The 19,613-nt window shown below is 44.9% G+C and overlaps 1 protein-coding gene across 3 annotated transcripts; it reads right to left on the bottom strand.

Annotated features, from left to right (window-relative positions):
• Positions 1-6,747: 6,747 nt before the first annotated feature.
• On the bottom strand, positions 6,748-18,859 carry DTD2 (D-aminoacyl-tRNA deacylase 2). 3 transcript variants are annotated; one of them, XM_084843984.1, is made up of 4 exons: positions 18,520-18,859; positions 17,013-17,082; positions 15,008-15,115; positions 6,748-7,856 (listed from the first exon to the last, which is right to left on the bottom strand). In XM_084843984.1, the coding sequence occupies exons 1-4, from the start codon at positions 18,634-18,636 to the stop codon at positions 7,705-7,707; spliced, it is 447 nt and encodes a 148-aa protein (XP_084700110.1). In that variant the 5' UTR covers positions 18,637-18,859; the 3' UTR covers positions 6,748-7,704. The 3 variants fall into 3 exon arrangements, with proteins under 3 accessions (XP_084700110.1, XP_084700102.1, XP_084700119.1); XM_084843976.1 differs by lacking the exon at positions 6,748-7,856 and having other exon boundaries at positions 14,643-15,115; XM_084843993.1 differs by lacking the exon at positions 6,748-7,856 and having other exon boundaries at positions 14,649-15,043.
• Between the last annotated feature and the right edge of the window lie 754 nt (positions 18,860-19,613).

Raw genomic sequence — 19,613 nt, 5'->3', positions numbered from 1 at the left:
AGCGGGAGGAGGAGCTGCCGGTGCCTGTGGCGCCGCCCGCGCCCTTTCCCGCTTGGGTAGCTGCTCAGGGCCGTCTAATCGGCCCCGGAGCCATCGAGCGCCCGCTGTGGCAAAGCGCAGGCCTCGTGGCTTGGCCGAAGGAGCCGTAGCGGCGTTAGGGCGCAATCCTGTGCAGGTTTAGACAGAAAAGACGTCCCACAACTCCCAGCACTCCCCAGCCAGCTGTGTAGGACTTTTTTCCCCCCCTGCCTAAACCTGCATAGGATTGCGCCCTTATTCTCGCTGTAGCCTCGTCCCTGAGGGGAAACTATCTGTTTCCCTTTTCCCCTCTCCTGCGGCCTCCCCACAACACTCTGTGGCTAGGTTTCCACGGCCTATGAGGCGCTGTGCTCTGCTTTATCAGTATGTGTGCTGTGCATGCGTTTTAAACTGGAACTCTCCTAAAGGGGGGGGATGGGAGGTGGGTGAAGGGTGGTCTTTTGCAGTCACTGCCAAATCATACCAGGAATGCCCCCCCCCCCCCGCTTTCCCTGCCTTGTGCACTGTCACTGCCTGCCCACGCTGCCAGGGCTGAAAGTACTGGCACCGCAATGAGCTCATCTGGAACGGGCCCAGTGCCCAGCCACATAGCCAAAAGACTCCACCCCGCCTCAGGCAAGTTCTCTGGATTCAAACTTTTCTGTCTCATTCAAGGCCAGGGCCTTTCCCTCCCTGAGAATGCAGAAAAGGAGGAGAGACAAAACTGGACTTTGCCATTGAACATCCAAAGGGCAGGGTTGTTGCCCCTCCCCTTTTTTGTGCCTATGCTACTGTTCTTTGTTTTAAGGAAACACTTCCTTGAAGTATTTCATTATTTTAAAACATGCCAGTTCCATATTGCACCGCAAGAGACTCTTCCTTTTGAAATATATTTGATCTCACTCCTTGGCTGCTTGGATCTGGCTGCTTACAGCACACACAAGATTCAGTTAATAAACCACTGATGTTGGAGCCCTAAAACATGTTTACTTGTTCAGACTTGGAAGCCAGTCCCAGTGAGCTCAATGGGCCATTTCCTAGTCAACACAGTGCATGAGAGTGTCCCTAAATCAGAATTTAAGCTCATCAGAACCATTTCTCATAAGGCACAGATCAGCTATTAGGAATAATACCTGGGCCTAATTGGCAGAAATGCAATGAGAGAACAGTAACACAGGTTGTGAGAGAAATCCACAAGAGCATTCTAGCCTGTTTTGAAACTTCATCAGCTACCTGTCTATTTCAATGCATCATTCAAAGTGCTGGTATTTACCTTTGAAGCCCTATATGGCTTGTGGTCCAAGTACCTGACTGAGCTTCTTCTGCACAAACCTGCCTCTAAGCTGAAGATCATTGTTGTAGGCCCTCTCCAGGTGCCCCTGTCTGAGATGAGGTGGGTGGCAATTGGGGATGGGGCCTTCTTGATTTTGGAGACTTGACTTAGATTCCTGCATTGAGCAGGGGGTTGGACTTGATGGTCTTATAGGCCCCTTCCAACCCTACTACTACCCTACTATGATTCTATGTGACCTGCCTCTCGAATGCCGTCCCCAAGCAGGCTTTCCTGTCACTTTGCCAGTCTTTTTGGTACCTGGTGGGAAATATTTATTCTTATGCTTAAACCACTTCTCTGATCAGTGAGAGGTTGCAGAGGCACATGCACGGCCTGGGTTTGGTTTCCTAGGAGGGTTATGTTATTTTGTGATGTTTGCATCTATAAAAACATACAGGTTCAGCATAGTTGGAGCCACGGCTTAAACACTCCAGCAGACAACCATATCTATTGATTCTCACTCAGATCTCCAGAGAAATATACCCCTGATGTTCTGATCTCCAGGGAAAGATTCCCCCCACCCCTCCAACTCATCTCAGTGTCGTCTTCTGTGTCACACTTGAAAACTGTGGTCTGTCCCTTTCTTTCTTTTATAGGCCTAGATTACATAATCCTTAGGAGTGGCAGGGAGAAAGGCATGCCCCCTGTGAAGAAACACTGCATTTTAAAATGTGTTTTGCAATATTTATATTCTTTGAGTGACGTCTGAGTGATGTTACAATGTAACCAAATAGACCAGAAGCTTCGCTTGGTACTGGGTATTGGGCATATAACATTAGTGGTTGTGGCTGCTAAGGAAGGGAGGCTTCAAGCTGACATGCCGAAAATGACTTGTGGGAGAAGCTACCTTTGTTTGGATTGGTCAGGGTCAATAAGTATGACTTGCAGAAGTTTCATGGTTGGCCAGAGGTTCTGGCCTGGAATTTTATTTTATTTTTTTTAATGATCAATTTGTGATAGTTGGGGAGTTAACAGTTGTTTGATGGTGTGGTGGGTTGGAAGCAAGCTAGTGGCTGAAGGGAGAGAGAGCTTTGAACTAGGGAAGGAGGAGGACTTCTAGTCTAAGGGATTCCTACTGGAAGATCTGAATGCCAGAACTGGTGGCTGAAGGGAATAGGAAGCCATGCTGTGAAGTGGTAGTGAAGCTGCAAGCAGGCAAAAGAGCCCAGCACCTATTTAGAGGTTTTAGGCAGAGGCCTGGCCAGAGGGAACTTCAGCAAGTAGTCCCTGAAACAGCAACAGGAATACCTGGAAGCAGATGAAATCTACTGTACAGCATCTGTTCCTGATTGTGAGGCTAGGGTGGAGTTTGGGGAATTCTGGTCTGAGGGAAAAGCTCTTGAAAGCTTATTTGGCTGGGGCAGACTCTTGTCTATTAAGAGCAGTAGCCAAGGTTGTTTGATTGTTTCATTTCTATACCGCCCAATAGCCGAAGCTCTCTGGACAGTTCACAAAAATTAAAGCCACAAAGTGCAGCATAAAACAATATAAAATATGAAAGCTTAAAAGCACAATATAACAGTACAACCAGAATAAAACTTAGCAGCAATGCAATGCAGAGATTTAAAATACAAAAATTTCAAACACCAGAGCTAAACGATTAGGAAACTAAAAAGCTAAATTACTGGAAGAATAAAAAGGTCTTCACTTGGCACTGGAAAGAGTACAAAGTAGGTGCTGGGCAAACCTCTCTAGGAAGCTCATTCCACAGCTGGCGTGCCACAGCAGAAAAGGCCGTCTTCCTGGTTGCCACCCACCTCACTTCCTTTGGTGGAGACTCTTGGAGAAGGACCCCTGAGGATGATCTTAAGTGTCTGGGCAGGCACACATAGGAGGAGGCGATCTTCCAGATAACCTGGCCCCAGCCATTTAGGGCTTTGAATGTTAATACCAGCACTTTGAATCAGGCCTGGAAATGGACTGGAAATATTTAAGCAATCACATCCTATTTGAAACTTAACATTTTATTCACTTGTGTAAACATTTGTTTAATAAACGTCTTAATTTTGTTCATCCTATGATCTTGACTCTAGTGGTGGTGACAACCCCATACCAGTGCCATAGGAACCATGCTATTGGGTTTCCAAAAGGTACAGAGGATAATTTTTGGTGGCTGTGGTTAAAGGTTTTATATAGCAGAGAGACCCTTGTAACAGAGAGTTCCATAGACCCAAGTCTCAAAGTTTTAATAAGCGAAGTATTGGTGGGAAAACCTATGTGATCCTTGCACTGTTGGTGACTAACCTACTATGTTGTTCTTCCAAACACCCTCTCAGGTACTTCTTAAACATTCAGAAGACTGGAAGAAGATCCAGCTATTGGAAGCAATCAGTCCATCTCCTGAAAAATAGGTGTACCTGGCAACTTTGCCAGACTACAAAGGGAGTTTTTCAGCAGTACTTCTGGCTCCATTAACTCTCACCTGTCCAATCCCAATTATTTTTCCATGCCTTTTTAAATGGGTTAATCTCCTAGTTCAGCCTTCCACCACTTGGTGTCCTCCAGATGTTTTGAACTACAATTCCCAGCATTCCTGGCTATTGGCTATGCTGGCTGGAACTTGTAGAAGTTTACTTATCTTAGGTTTTATTCTGCTGCTGTGATTTTATGGTTTGTTCAGCCCTGCTGTTGTTTTTTACATGACTATTTTGATTGTGTCTTTTATTATTTTATTGTTTTACCAGCAATACTGAGAGATGGCATATAATATTAATAATAAAATATTGCTTTAAATAAATGAATATCCTTCTGGTATATAGTTCCATCCTTCTATGAATGGTCTGAAATTAGGCTGGAATATTGATGAGTTTGAAAAAATCTGCACACATCCTTCCCTTTTAAAAATCTGTACTTTTGCTGGATAAGTTTTGTAACAACTCTCACAACCTAAATACATGAATGAAGGGTGCATTCCTATCGATTCCACCCTCACTGCTCGGAAGCCTGTGAACTTGGAGGCTTCTGAGTTTCCTATGCCCTGCTGGCCTGGGGCTTTCAGCCTGGAGGCTTCCGAGTTTCCTCCATCATTCCTGATTTCTGCTAGACGGGGCTTTCAGTCTGTTGAGTGAGGGCACTTTGGAGGAGGAGAGAAGGAGGCTGGAGGATGCTCAGGATAACTCATATCTTGGCCTCTCTGGTCTCCCCTCCCTGCCCACCAAAACACTCCCGTTCTTCCTCCTCTGAGGTCACTTTTCCAGCCTCAGAGATGCAGCTGCCGGCTGTAAGGGGAAGCGCTCTGGGGTCAGAATTCCAACTCTCCCAAGGTCAGAGCACTGTCTCCAACCACATAGGGGTTTTCCAACCTGTCCTACAGTCCCTAGGACACTCACCTAGGGACCATAGGATTGCTCTCTAAGGGGGAGTATGAGGAGGGGAATGGGAGGAAAGGGTGCATTCTTCTTAATGAGAAATATATTCTAATTCTGGCTACTCCAAAAACAAAATGATTGAAATTTCAATCATCAGAGGGGAAGCAAGACAATCAACACATTAATGAAAGTACAGTTCGTATGGTCAATACTAGAGCCAGACCTTTCATGAAAATGACAGAAATGGCGATCTTCATTCTAAGCTAACCTGTTTCTCCTAGTTTGGTGGAGGCAGCACACTGCCTCTTTGCTCTGAGTGGGATCCCAATGCCAAAGTATGCCCACAAGGAGTATTATTAGGATTTTTTTTTCCTGAACTCCAGCAAAAATGGAAAGCAATCTGAATAACTGACTTCATTCACTTTGAAATTATTACTCATAATGATCTAAGATAGCACTGACTGATGTGAAGCAGTTTCCCCCCACAAAATGCATCAGCGGAGAAATTGGCAGGTATTAATTCTCAGGAGGATATGCTTCAGCAATAATGCATTACACTTTTAAAGTTAATTATTCTTAAAATCAGTAACAACTGCAGTGTGGGTGTAACACCTAATTGGCTTACTGACTACATGGATGAAGCCTGCAGATCAAAAGTGATTCTTTCCTTTCCTTTTACTACTCTGGGTGGAGCCTGTTTGCCTTGGATGTATTTTTTGTGCAAAGTCCAAATCTTCTATCATTACAGTTCTGTAGACACAGGGGAAGAATGATGTATCACTATGCTGTGTATCTTGATCTGTATTCCCATGATGGAGCTTATATGTTACTTGTGGTATACCATGATTGGCTGCTGAGTTGCAGAGCAATCCTAAGTGGGGTGGGGCAGCAAAATAGCAAGTCATCCACCACTTCCAAAGTCCTGCCAGCATTTCTAGGCATTTTATCCTGGAGAACCTTTACTTTTTGAACCCCTTCCCCCTTGAAACCAATGGGGAAAAACAGCTATGTCAGCTCCAAGCTGGCATAGCTGAGAGCCTAATAAAAGCGGGGCTTTGGATTCAGCAGATTCAAAGCTGCCCCTATCTGCCCCTGGTGGAAACACTGCCAGCAGTACATCTTTGATCATGGAGCTTTCTGTGGGCATAACAGGGGCTGACATGCAGACATAACTGGGGCCAGCGGAATGGTATATCCACCCCATCCCAACCCCCTTTGGGCAGCAGACCTGGGGGTTATGAGTGCTCTATTAATTAGATGCCTATCCTCCAACATGGCTGTGAGGACAAATGTGCAGGCTGTTTGGGGCTCTCCATGGACACAAATGGGAACGTTTGAATGTAGCGGCATCATCAGCAACCAACACTGTGGCTCATAGACAGTAATGGAGTTGCCAGGGATGCTGTGGAAGTGACCATTATTGTAGCTACATTTGCTTTTGTTTCTGTTGCTCTAATTGTGCTTTTAACATTTCTGCATGGGATTGCAAGTAGGTTAGGGAGCAATCCTGTGGCCGCTAGACAGTGGCTAGATGGCCATAGGATATGCTGTTTTCCAGGAACCGACCTCAGAGCCCATGGTCCGAGATTGGTTCCTGGAAAACTGATCTCCCCCCATGTCCACGCTGCCTCGGAGGCAGCGTGGAGAAGCCCCATCCTCTGCGCTCGGAAGAGGAGCACAGAGCAGCTGAAAAGGGGCGTGGCCGGGGGTGTTCTGGGGCAGGGAGAGGGGAACTGCGTGTATGACGCATCCTAGGATTGCTCCCTAACATACTTGCAATCCCATGCAGCCTCCTCTCCTCCCCCCCGCCCCGCTAGATAGCTGCAATTGGCTGTCTAGCAGAAAAAGCAGGGCAGGAGAGGCTCCAAGAGAACAATCCCCTCCGTGCTTCTCCTGCCTTGCTTTGGATAGGTGGTTGCCTCGAAGTTTGGAGGCTGCTGCCTATCTAGATAGGATTGTACCCTAAGTCTGGCTTGTCCTCAAGTAGCAGTAAAAAGTGCAGCAAGACCACAGGATCAGCCTCCCCATGAGGCATACTCCTCCTCAAGTCAGCTTACAATATAATACTATAAAATAAAACAGCTAAAACAGCAGTATAAAATATTTAAAATAATAGCAACAATAACAACTCCAAGTTATAAAATAAAGTATACATTCATTTAAAAGGAGGCTGGAACATCCAGGTACTTAAAGTCAGTTTAGAAAACAGTCTGGGAGGGAGCCACTCCCACCTACCATGGCAGGGTATTCCATAAAGATGGGGCTACTTATCTCTAATGCCATTCCAGCCCAGTTATCTCACCCATAGGCACGTGAGCAGGGCCTTTGTGGCTGACCTTAAGGCCCAGAAGGTTTGTAAAGATGGAGGTGGCCCTTCAAATGACCTGATCCCAAGCCAATTAAGGTTTTAAAGGTGATCACCAGCACTTTAAATTGGGCCTGGAAATACACTGGCTACCAGTACAGCTGACACAGGCTTGGTGTTATATGCTGATTGTCTAGACCCCCACAAGCAACCAGGCTGCTGCATTCTGCATTAGCAGAGCTTTTTGAACAGTCTTTAAAGGCAGCCCCATGTACAGTGAATTTCAGTAGTCTAGTCTGAACATAACCTACGTAATGGCTGTAGCAAGAGCCACTTTCTCCAGATAGGGACGCAGCTGTTGAATCAGCCAAAGAAGATAAAAGGCACCGTGGTAACCAACACCACCCACACTTCCATAGATAGTGTCAAGTCCAGGAGAACCCACAAGCTCCACACATGTTCCTTCAGGAGCACAGCCCCATTCAACACTGGTCTCACATCTCCATCCAGATCGGCAGGTTTCCCCACCCGTAGTACTTCCAATTTATCTGGATTAACCCTCAACTTGTTTGCCCTCACCTATCTCAGAACTGCCTCCAGACACCTGGTCAGTTTCCATAGCCTCCCTGGGACTAGATTAATTGGAGGAAATGAGAGGTAGAGCTGCATATCATCTGCACAGTTATGACACTTTTGCCCAAACTTCTGGATGATTTCTCCCAGTGGCTTCATGTAGATGTTTAAAAAAAATCATGGAGGACAAGATAGAACTCTGAGACGCACCAAAGGTGGAGACCCCTCCAGCACCACCTTTTGGGTACATTGATTGATTTGATTTGGACGTCAGCTTTCCACCAAAAAAAATGGCACTCCGGGCAGCATAAAAGAACAACTAAAATGGATTAAAAGAATAAAAAAATACATTAAATACAATAAAAACAATCATTATAGAATAAATTAAATTTTTTAAAAAACAAAAACAAAAATACAAATGAGAAAAAACTGGAGCTACTGTAATTCTGTGGCCCCCTATTCTAATCTGGTGAGGCAACCCAGAAGGATTCGATGACATCAAAGGTTGCTGAAACGTCCAGGAAAACTAACAAGGTTGCACTTTCCTCCTCCGTTTCCCAGCATAAGTCATCCAACAGGATGGCACAGTAGTTTTGGAAAAACCTTGTTCTGTTGTTCAACAGACGTTTACTGACTGTTTGAATGCTTTCAACAATTGGCAGCATTATACTTCTGCATTTTTATAGTGGTTTGCTGATTATAACTTTATTGTAAACTGCTTAGAGATCTCTACTGAGAATATACACCCTTGGATAAAGAATAAATATTACACTATAGACAATACAGTGGACTAATTCAATAAGGGTGCAATCCTATCCATGTTTAAACAGAAAATAAGTCCTGCAACTCTCAGCATTCCCCATGCATCTGGGGAATGCTGGGAGTTGTAGGACTTTTTTTTTCTGTCTAAACATGCATAGGATTGTGCCCTAAAGGTGTTGGATATACAGGATTCTACAACTGCCATCATTCCTGGCCATGCAGGCTGGGACTCCTTGGAGTTGGTCCAAAACATCTCAAGGGCCCCAGGTTGCAGAAGTCTTCCTTAAGCTATTCAGAAAAAAAATAAAGATCTGTAGTGATTCATTGCTATTTACAGGTAAGAGTATGCGGGTCTTATGAAATGCTGACTCCCTGCAAACTAGTTCACAAAGTCAAAGCCAGTCTTGGGGATATGCACCCCACCTCCTTTCTCTGAAGCACTTTAAGAATATAAGAACATAGAATCATAGAATAGTAGGGTTGGAAGGGGCCTACAAGGCCATCGAATCCAACCCCCTGCTCAATGCAGGAATCTAAGTCAGAGCATCCCTGACAGATGACTGTCCAGCCTCATCTTGAATGCCTCCACTGTGGGAGAGCCCACTACCTCCCTAGGTAATTGGTTCCATTGTCGCATTGCTCTAACAGTCAGGAAGTTTCTCCTGATGTTCAGCTGGAATCTGGCTTCCTGTAACTTGAGCCCATGATTCCGTGTCCTGCATTCTGGGATGACTGAGAAGAGATTCTGGCCTTCCTCTCTGTGACAACCTTTCAAGTACTTGAAGAGCGCTATCGTATCTCCCCTCAGTCTTCTCTTCTCAAGGCTAAACATGCCCAGTTCTTTCAATCTCTCTTCATAGGGCTTTGTTTCCAATCCCCTGATCATCTTTGTTGCCCTCCTTTGAACCCTCTCCAGCTTGTCTGCATCCTTCTTCAAGTGCGGCACCTAGAACTGGACACAGTACTCCAGATGAGGCCTAAGCAGTGCTAAGTAGAGGGGAACTAGTACTTCCTGAGATTTGGAAGCTGTGCTTCTATTAATGCAGCCCAAAAGAGCAGTTGCCTTTTTTGCAGCCACATCACATTGTTGGCTCATATTCAGCTTGTGATCTACAACAATTCCAAGATCCTTCTTGCCTGTAGTGTTGTTGAGCCACATAAGAAGAGCCACGGTGAATCAGACCAAGGGTCCATCTAGTCCAGCATTCTGTTCACACAGTGGCCAACCCGCTGCCCACGGGAAACCCACAAGCAGGACAGGAGTGCAACAGCACCCTCCCGCCCATGATCCCAAGCAACTGGTGTTCATAGGCATACTGCCTCTGGTACTGGAGGTAGCACATAGCCATCAGCACTAGTAGCCATTGATGGCCTTCTCCTCCAGGAATTTGTTCTAACCCCCTTTTAAAGTCATCCAAACTGGTGGCCATCGTTACATCTCGTGGTAGCAAATTCCATAGCTTCACTGTACGCTGTGTGAATTTCCCTTTCCCTTGTCAGCATTAGCCATGGCTTAGAAGTTACATTGAGAGCCAGTGTGGTGTAGTGGCTAGAGCGCTGGACTGGGAGTCAGGAGATCCGGGTTCTAGTCCCCACTCGGCCATGGAAGCTCACTGGGTGACTTTGGGCCAGTCACAGACTCTCAGCCCAACCCACCTCACAGGGTTGTTGTTGTGAGGATAAAATGGAGGAAGGAGGAGGATCATGTACGCTGCCTTGAGTTCCTTGGAGGAAAAAAGGCGGGATATAAATGCAATAAATAAATAAATAAATAAAATGTACACCACTGCTAATGGTGTACATGTAACTAATGCTAACCACATTCCCTTGTAACCATAGTTTGCAAATTCACTTAAAAACATTGCATAATATCTGGTTTGCAAGGGAATCATAGTTAACATTGTCATCTGAGGCTTCCAATGTGCAAATAATGATTTGCAGGATGCTAGTGATATGCCTGCACTGGACCATAGTAATTTATAAATCTGCAAGAGTGTTTCTGAATAGATATAATGGCTCCCATAGTCATTCTAAATCATTCTACAAGAATTACAAAAAACATTGCAATCTGGGAGTGAATTGTGAAGTTACCCTCATTTAACATTTTCAGTTAGGTATGACAATAAATTGCATTCTAGTTGTAACAACAGACAGTTATGTCTGATTTCAGGTAACTCAATTGCTTCCCCCTGCCAACAATTAAAACATCATCTCTTAATTTCTGAAAGCTTTGAAGATAAATTATTCTGAGAAATGTACCCAAGTGTTAAGTGAGGTGCAGATGAGGACAGTTCCCTGATTATTATCGTCTCCACAGTGCTGTTCCCTTTCTTCATCAGTAATCTGAAATATGTGGCAATCTCCTTTCTAACACAGCACATCTTAATAGCCTAAGCTCCTTACATTCACATTTTTAGTATGCACTGATTTAAGAGGGAATATTGTGACTGATATCCAGATACTGTTAAAATGAGTATGATATACCACCATTAAATTCAGATCAGTCCAACAGTAAAAGATGTTCTGATTAAAACCATATTGTCACAGGATTTATTTTACTTGCTTTCGCATGTTATTTTCAAGAGAATGCCATAGTATAAGGACATTCTGGAGTTACCTGGATACATAATAGAGTACAGGAGATGTGAGCATGTTATCAAGCAATGTATAGATCAGAGGTAAGTAACCTTTTTGGACTGTGGACGCATTTTTCAATTTGAGAAACTGTCTTGAGCACCTCCATAAAATGGCTGCCATGAGAGGTGTGGCAAAGGACAAGTAACTGAGCAAAAGGCAGAGGTGCGGTCTGAGCCCCAGTGCACTAAATTACTCCTTTGAACCCAGTTTTCAGCACCAACAGAAACCTATTTCACAGCAATCCCAGCTACCGGTAAGAAAATGTATTAATTCAATACATTTAAATTGAATTAAAATGTATTAAATTAATACATTTTCTTACCGGTAGACAGGAAGAGTAGGACACCTTGGTGAGTGCCAAGAAAGGTGTCTGGGGGCACATATGTTATGGATATTTGAAATGGTAAGAAACTAAAAGAAACATTTAATAGAAATGATTTCTTCTCTTTTAAGAAAGAGCAGCTTGATCGCATTACTCACCTCCAACCCCAAATGGTACCCTACCACAACGCAGACAGCACAAAACATAAACGTCTCAAACGTGGAAATCAAAGATTCAGTACAATTGATTTACCATGAGTGAAATGCCGGTCTGTATGCTGGGCAGTATTTACCTTTCAAGCCAGGAGCACTTGAGGTGAAGTGAGTTGGAAAGGAGATGTGGGCTTTGGGGGATACAGGAAGGACAGCCACCACCAAAAGGTGAGAAGAATGGTATTCCACACACTGCCTTAGCAACCACTGTTCACCCATCTCTCCAGTCTGCTGAGTCAGGCCTTGGAGGCTGAAAATCCAAAAGAGAGGCCCCATCCCCACTCTCTGTTGCAGCTTGCCTCAAAGACTGTCATGGTGTGCTGTAGATAGGCAAGTTGTAGAGTCTGTCAGTCTGCTGCTAACAAGTATAGGCAGTGGCCATTTGAAGGAGCCATCCAGTGTTTCAGGCTGGGGTCAAGGCGAGACAATGAATCTGTTTGTCCTTTGGTCCTTCTTATGTTAGCCACCCTATTTCTTAGTCATCTTAGGGAGCAATCCTATGGCCCCTAGACAGCGTCTGGGAGGCCATGTGAGGGGTGCCTCTGAGCATAGGCAGTGGCATAGTAGCTCAGATTCCGAAGAGGAACCGCAAAACCTGGGGGAGGAACTTTCCCAGACTCTTCCAGACAGGGAGAGACAGATTCCTCAGGTTTCAATAGTCCAGCTGGACAGAGAAGGCTTCTCTTCACACACCCCTGTGAGAGATAGCGAACAGGGAGAGGTGGGGCATGGAGAGCCTGAATTCTTAGATGCCAGGCACAGACGCAGAGCTGAGAGAGATGGCGGGGTGGAGCTTAGGCCATCTGCCCGATTGGCCCGGCAGGAACAGCTAGAGACCTCATGAGATAGAGGGAGATCCCCACCCCCACCCCTTGAGTTAGGATAGCCTGCCCGCCTTTTCTCATATGGTGGGCAACTTTCAACCTGGGTAGCTTCCCCTTGAACTCCCTGAAGGCTTTTCCTTTGTAACCTGTGAGTTACTGACAATTTGCATCTGTACGACCCATTGAAGTAAAGGATTAAAGAAAGAGCTGTGGATCGAAGCCTCTTGTCTGTGTTTTTGATTTGGCTTTTGAAATTCAGCAGGGACAAAAGGGAAGCCTGACAGGCCATAGGATTTTTTGGATTCCTGGATCCAAGGTCAGGGACAGTGCTCCAACCCTGGAGCCAGGTATCTCTGCTCGCAGCTCCCTCCCCCTTGCAGCCAGCACAGAGAGAAGTGCACTGGCTGCTTCTTTGAGGTTGCAAAGGTGACCTTGGAGAGAGGGTAAAGGGAGGGTACCAGTGGGTAAGAAAGAGAGGGACTAGGGAAGTCAGGATACAACACACCCCAAGGCCTCCCCAGCCTCCTTCCATCCTGCTCTGCTGTGCCCCAGCTAGATGGGCAAAAAAGCCCATCTAACTAAAATGCAGAGTGAGAGTGCAAAGGTGAAGGTCACCTCCGCCAGTCCTCCCCCTCTGCATTGGATGCCCATAAGCCACCGAGTTCAGAGGCTTACGAGCACTGGCATAGGATCTTAGCACAGGGGTGGAAAATATCACGCCCAGGGGCCAAATCCAGCTATCATGAGAAATCCAGAATTAAGATATATGACTTATTGCAAACTGTGACAAATGGTTCCCAAATGGCCACTGCCTTTCCCCCAGTCAGATTATTTGGTGGTTTCCCAGCTTTTGTGCCATTTTCCCCCCGCCCCATTTTAAAAGGTTGAATTGCCTCTCTTAAGGCTTAATTACTTGCAATCAGGGCTTTAAGCTAAAATATACTGATATTTTTGGTATTTTGGACCCCATCCCTTTTGCCCTGCCCACCACTGGGATGTGGCCCCTGCGAGCTTCTCTCAAATGGAATTTGGCCCTTGGGCTGAAAGAGGTACTGCACCCTTGTCTTGGGGTGCAATGCTGTCCACGTTTAGACAGAAAAAAGCCCTGCATGGCTGGCTGGGGAATGCTGGGAGTTGTACAACTTCTTTCCCGTATCAAAGTCTATCAAATATAGAATTTGAGGAACTGACCATTACATATGAAGGCTACTTGTACTTAAGAGTTTGCAGATCACCAAAGTGATGGAAATGGTTCTTAATTTTTTGCTTAGCTTTGCATTTTCAACTACTTGGAGGGCGCAATTCTATGTGGAGAGGCGGCTGCCTCCAAACTTGGAAGCGACCGCCTATCCAATGCATGGTGGGAGAAGCACAGAGGGGATCCCCTCCTCCATGTTCCAGCCACCCTGCATTCGCAGCTAGAAGGCCCATTTCAGCTGTCTAGCCACAGGACTTCAGAGTGGGGTGGCGGGAGGCCGGAAGATGCATAGGAAGCGTCGTACCAGTACTTTCCCACTCCCTGCCCCTCCCTGCCCTCAGGAACACTTCCTTTTGCCCTGCTGCACGCTGGTCTTACGAGCACAGAGCCTGGAGACGATCTGCGCTGCCTATGAGGTGACAGAGGAAGGGGCAAGGAGGTGGTTTTCTGGGAACCAACCTCAGATTGCAGGCTCTGAGGTCAGTTCCCGGAAACTGACCAATCCTGCAGCCGCCTAGCCACTGACTAGCGGCCATAGGATTGCACCCTTAATTATGTAACAGCTATGTAACTGTTATCAAAAAGTCATATGTCTTAATTCTGGATTTCTCCTGATAGTGTTATTCGTCAATGTTAGAAGGCGAATATTTGGCATTTATGATGGGGGTTATTTTTCCCCCATGGGATCATGATGGCATAAAAGATTAGGGACTGGCCAGAGAAGAAAACTGCCCAGGTTAGGAGCCTGGTTGAATAGATTCAGGGCCCAAAATAACAGTTTGCTGGTAGATGCATAGGAAGCGTCGTACCAGTACTTTCCTACTCCCTGCCCATCCCTGCCCTCAGGAATGCTCCCTTTTGCCCTGCTGGTCTTATGAGCACAGAGCCTGGAGACGATCTGCGCTGCCTATGAGGTGACAGAGGAAGGGGCGAGGAGGTGGTTTTCCGGGAACTGACCTCGGATTGCGGGCTTTAAGGTCAGTTCCCAGAAACTGACCAATCCTATGGCTGCCTAGCCGCTGACTAGTGGCCATAGGATTGCGCCCTCAGTTATGTAACAGTTATCAATAAGTCATATGTCTTTTCATCAAAGACCGAGAATCACCAATTGACTAGAAAGCCACACTTAAAGGAGGAAGACGATTTGAGACAGCTTCACTTTAAATAATTAAATGTATTTAGCTGGGTATCAGTTTACAGATGTCCTTCCTTTGCTCTCACATATTAGACTCAAATTAAGAATACTGTTACCTATTGGCACAACAGTGCAGAATGTGCCAGACAAATCCCTTAGTTCTCAAAACTCAATCATATGAGTGAAAGGTCCATTTGTATCCACTTTCAACACCTGTCGGTTTCCATATGTGCCATGCCTGAGAACAGCACCAGCCTCAGCACACTTCGTATTAGCAGCCAGTTCTCCTTCACATTGAATCACAAACTGGGAATAGAGCTCCAACCCCATTTCCTTTTCCACATTGGAATGATACTGCATTCTTCTTCCCTTCAACTTACCACCCAGTGTGGCTTGAGGTATTATTAATACGCTGCCTGGTAAATCCAAAACAGAAACATATTTGCCACCTTCAGTTTCACTTAACTTCACATGCATAAGCGTATTGACTGCAAAGACAGAGGGGAAAAGTATTGTAATTACTAGGGTTTAGAACAGTCATGCATTATCAGTGCAGCATTTAAATTCTGCCTATTTAAAATAGTTGTATCCAAGATCTGCTTTCCACGAGAGAAATGGACCTTCTGTGAGAAGAAGGGTTCTGCTCGTGGAAGATCCCTCTGTCCCATTTTTGGGGATCCCCCTCTCCCTCACAGCACAGTTTGCCCCATTCAGCAGGGTCTTTTGACTTTCTGTGTAGCATTTTCAGGAGCCTGGAGGAGCTGCCATAGAAAGGACAGGTTAGAAAAATCCACTTCCATCAGCTCAGTGATCCAGAGTAAATCTGAATCCAACCCCATATTTATACCCTGCTCTTCAGCTGTAAAGACTCCCAGAGCATTTACAGTTCAGTAAAAACAAGACAGTCCCTTCCCTCAGGTTTATAATCTTAAAAAGACCTGACACAAAAGGAAAAAGGGATGTGGAAGGAAAAGGAAAAGAATAAATACTAGAATTCTTAGTGTTATAAGAATGTCCCATGATGACAGTAGTCTGACATTTACACTATGAAGTGCGTGTGTGAGTGTGTATTTGTATGTATACATATAGTACCTGAATGTTGATGTCCAGCTCCTGATACAATAGCTCAGAAGTAAATTTACCTGTACATTAGCTACCCCTACTGGCTACCTGATAGACTTATTTTTCTAAATATGTATGCAAGTCTAGAAATATTTCCAACCTAATTAGGAACTAGAGCATTGTAGTCCCTTGAAAGATCTTTTCCAATATTTAACTCGTTCTTAGACACTAGGATCCAGTTGCTTTTATGTCTAAAGAAGCAGAAAATCTGGCAACGCTTTTTCAAACAAGTACACGAAACACTGGGGTGCAAACCTGAAAAGCAGATAAGTGCGCTATCCTAAATAAATTATTTGCTGGTTGACCAATTAGGACACACACTGTAAGGCCAACATTCAAATTCTTTTAGCTCCGGTAAACTCTTTCTTAGGACTGCATCCTATGTTACAATTTCAACATAAAAGCATACTTTTAGTTATAGAAATGACACCGTCTTGTCAGAATGCTGAATTCTAAGATTCTGATAGACATTCTACAGTTTGCATGTCTATCTCAGAGTTACTTAGCTTAGCCTCATTACCCCAACAAGATATGTTTAGATGTGGGAGAGATTCACAGGGGTGCTTCTCTGTCTTTAAATGAAAGCAACTTCCAAACACTATATGCACAACTGTCAAATTGAGGACACTTTGGGTTGGATCCAACATTGGTCATCCACTAGCAAGATGGATTTCCTGTCCGCCCTGGAGACCCCTGTAAACACTGTAACTGCAAACCAAGGGTGCACAATCCACTTTTGGTGGGGTCAGCAGTTTCCCCCACAGCTCCTCCCTACACCTGTGTTTTCTGTTTCTGAAAGCAACAGCAATGGCCAAGAATGTACTGTGAGGAGATGGCCTGATATAGAGTGTGTGCCATTATTTCTGAAACAAACCATTCAATCACGAAAATTAAAAAAGAACAGGAAATAAAATATCATTACCAATTCAGCTTATATTTCAATAGTGTTGCAGGTCTAAAGCTCAATATGGCACTATATTAATAACACATTCTGCTTCAATAACCTTATTAACAGCTGCCTTAATAAGAGCCAGTTCATTAAACAGCGCATTGGACTTATGTGCAGCATAACTCAGAACGAAAGACTTGCTCAGAATAACTTTCCCCAGAGAGCAGTTTTCATTATTTTAATACAAAATCTCATTAAATGAGTTCTTATTATAATTATATTAGAGGTTCAATGATGCATCTGGAGTTAATTATGTCATTTTAGTGTTGTTTTTTAAATTGTCTTTTTACAGAATATTTTACCTAAAAACCTACCCATTTTGGGAATAATTTCTTCACTGGCCCCTTTGAAGAAACATACATAGATTATAAGTCCTCGCTGGATCTAAAAAAATAACAAAGATATATTTATACATCCATATACCTGCTTGGTGTAATTAAGTAAATCTATTCATTCTATGCATAAAACCATATGTGCACTGGAATCCCATACATGTCTCTTCAGAAGTAAGTCCCAATAAGTTCAATTGGACTTATTCATAGATAAGTCTTCAATGACAAAATGTATTCACTTTAGACCTGGACTGCAATGCATACGTTTATACGAAAAAAGCAATTTATTTTCAGTGTCCGGCATGCTGAAATTAAATGCCACCTTAGAGCTAAAAGGACTCATGATTTCTTTAAGGGTGCAAGAAATCTTTTGAAGCCATTTTTTAATAAGAAAATGAAAGATTTTCCTACCCAGGATACATATTTCACTGAATCCTAAATGCCATGCTTTTAAAAACAACTTTTTTCGGTGACAAAGAACTGAGTATTTTTGTATTGTGTATTTCGAGAATAATTACATGATGATATAGGGTTTTTTTGCTATACACAGGTCTAAAAATGTACTCAGAACAGTCTGAGCAAAATGCTTCCAAAACATTTTTTTGTATTGTTTTGAAATATTGAAATCAGCCACTTTGCATGTATGCCTTATACATTCTTACACTGCAATCCTATGCATGTATATTCAGAAGTAATCAGAAGTAAGCCTCACTGAATTCAGTGGCACTTACTCCCAGACAATTGTGTACAGGATTGCAGCTTTTGCACTCCCTTCAAGCTGATTGTTCTCAGCCCAAAAATGCTAATGAGTTATGGCAAGCGTAGGTTTCACACTGGCATCACAAACTTTGACTGAACCAAGAGCTGCTTCAAGCTTCGTGTGTGAAAACGTCCCCTAAGCCGTTCGCTCTGAGGATTTATTTCCCCCCCTTGAGTGCCAAAACCGGTCATCGTGCATTATTTGGGTGATTGGTGCATGAGAAGCATTTCTGGAAATCAGGAGAAAATCCTCAGGATTATTATAATAATCTGGATGAGGAGCAGTGGAGACTGGTGACTCCGACGTGAGTGGGGCTGTGAATGCGCTCTGGGTTTCAGTCAGAAGGCTAAAGGAGCAATCCAAGGTGTGGAATCATATCCCCCAAATCGGTTCAGCACCTCGGAGAGCTCCTTTAGAGCGCTGACTGGCTCTGACTGAAACCCAGAGCAGTTTCACAACCCCACCGGCATCGGAGCCACCAGCCTCCATTGAACTTGGTTGTTTTAGGAAGCAGGACGACGATGCGCGCTTTGAAGCGCAGATCGGAGATGGTGTTGAGGATGAGAGGATATAAAACCCGCCGAGCCCCTCATCTCGAGGGGGGGGGGTTCGCCTACAGAGCTGCAGAGCAGACGAGGCAGGAAGAGGGGGCGAGGAGCTGCGCTTTCTGTCTTGGGAAACTCCTGAGGCAGACCATCAGCCGGAGAGGGTCACCCGCGCGGACTTTACCTCCACCCACGTGGCTTCGGAGCCCGGCTCGGCGGGCTTCACCTGCAGCTTCGCATGCAGGCATTGCTGCAAAAGTGCCCGGGCTGCCGGGCCCGCGCTCGCTTCGGCCGCGGCCATCGCAGCGACACGCGAGGCGGGAAAGGCGGCCCGCCTCCAAGCCTGTCTCCCCACCAGCTCTTCCTCTGCGAGGCCGCTCCGCCCGCGTCTTTCCCCTGCGGTGATCACGGGCAGCCATAGAGACAGAGCATGTTCAGAGTGACAACCCCCTCGCCTGGGGATGAAGCTTCCTCCTCCTCCTCCTCCTTTAAATCCGATCCTTTATTTTTCTCCAGTCCTGGGCGGAAGTGGACGCTGTGGCTGCTTCCTTTTGTATTTTACATTTCAGACATAATCCCGTGCATCTTTCGACAGAAATAAGCCGTACAATTCCAAGCGTTCCTCAGCCAGATATGCTGGCTGGGAAATGCCGGGAGTTGTAGGGCTTTTTTTCCAATCTAAATACGCATAGGATCGCGCCCTTAATTCCTCCCCCCCCCCGCCCCTAGCCGGAAGTGAAAGCTGTCCATTGAAAACAACGGCAAAATCTACAATTTTAGCGTAGCTGTGATTGTCAGCAGCAGATTTACTTAGAATCATAGAATAGTAGGGTTGGAAGGGGCCTACAAGGCCATTTGTTCGAGTCTTGAACAAATCTGTGCTGATAAGAAAGGCCGGAAAGAGCGGCAGTCCAAGCCCCAGAGATATAAATCGGGATCATATAAAGCACTACGGAATAATTTGAGTGTGAAAACATCAGAAATACTTGGAGAAATCATAATCATCGCTTTATTTGTATGCCGCCTTTCCGTAGAGGTGGCGTACAAATGCAGACATTGCAATATATACTTTCTATATTCTGCCCAGAGCTGCCTACACTAACAATGGGAACACTACATCATAAATCGTGGCTGGAGGGAGACATTAGCGTAATATAATGAATGAATGAATGAAGTGGCTTATTTAATAATTTTTTTTTGTTGCACCAATAGTGGATGTGCAAGTGGTGGGCTCAGAATCATCTAGATGATACAGGAGGAGTGTTTCCACTGCATGCT

Source organism: Heloderma suspectum, chromosome 1, assembly GCF_057233095.1.
Source record: "Heloderma suspectum isolate Gila_16-S chromosome 1, 16-S_ref, whole genome shotgun sequence".
NCBI classification, from domain to species: Eukaryota; Metazoa; Chordata; class Lepidosauria; order Squamata; family Helodermatidae; genus Heloderma; species Heloderma suspectum.
This window is presented reverse-complemented; position numbering and strand designations above follow the sequence as displayed.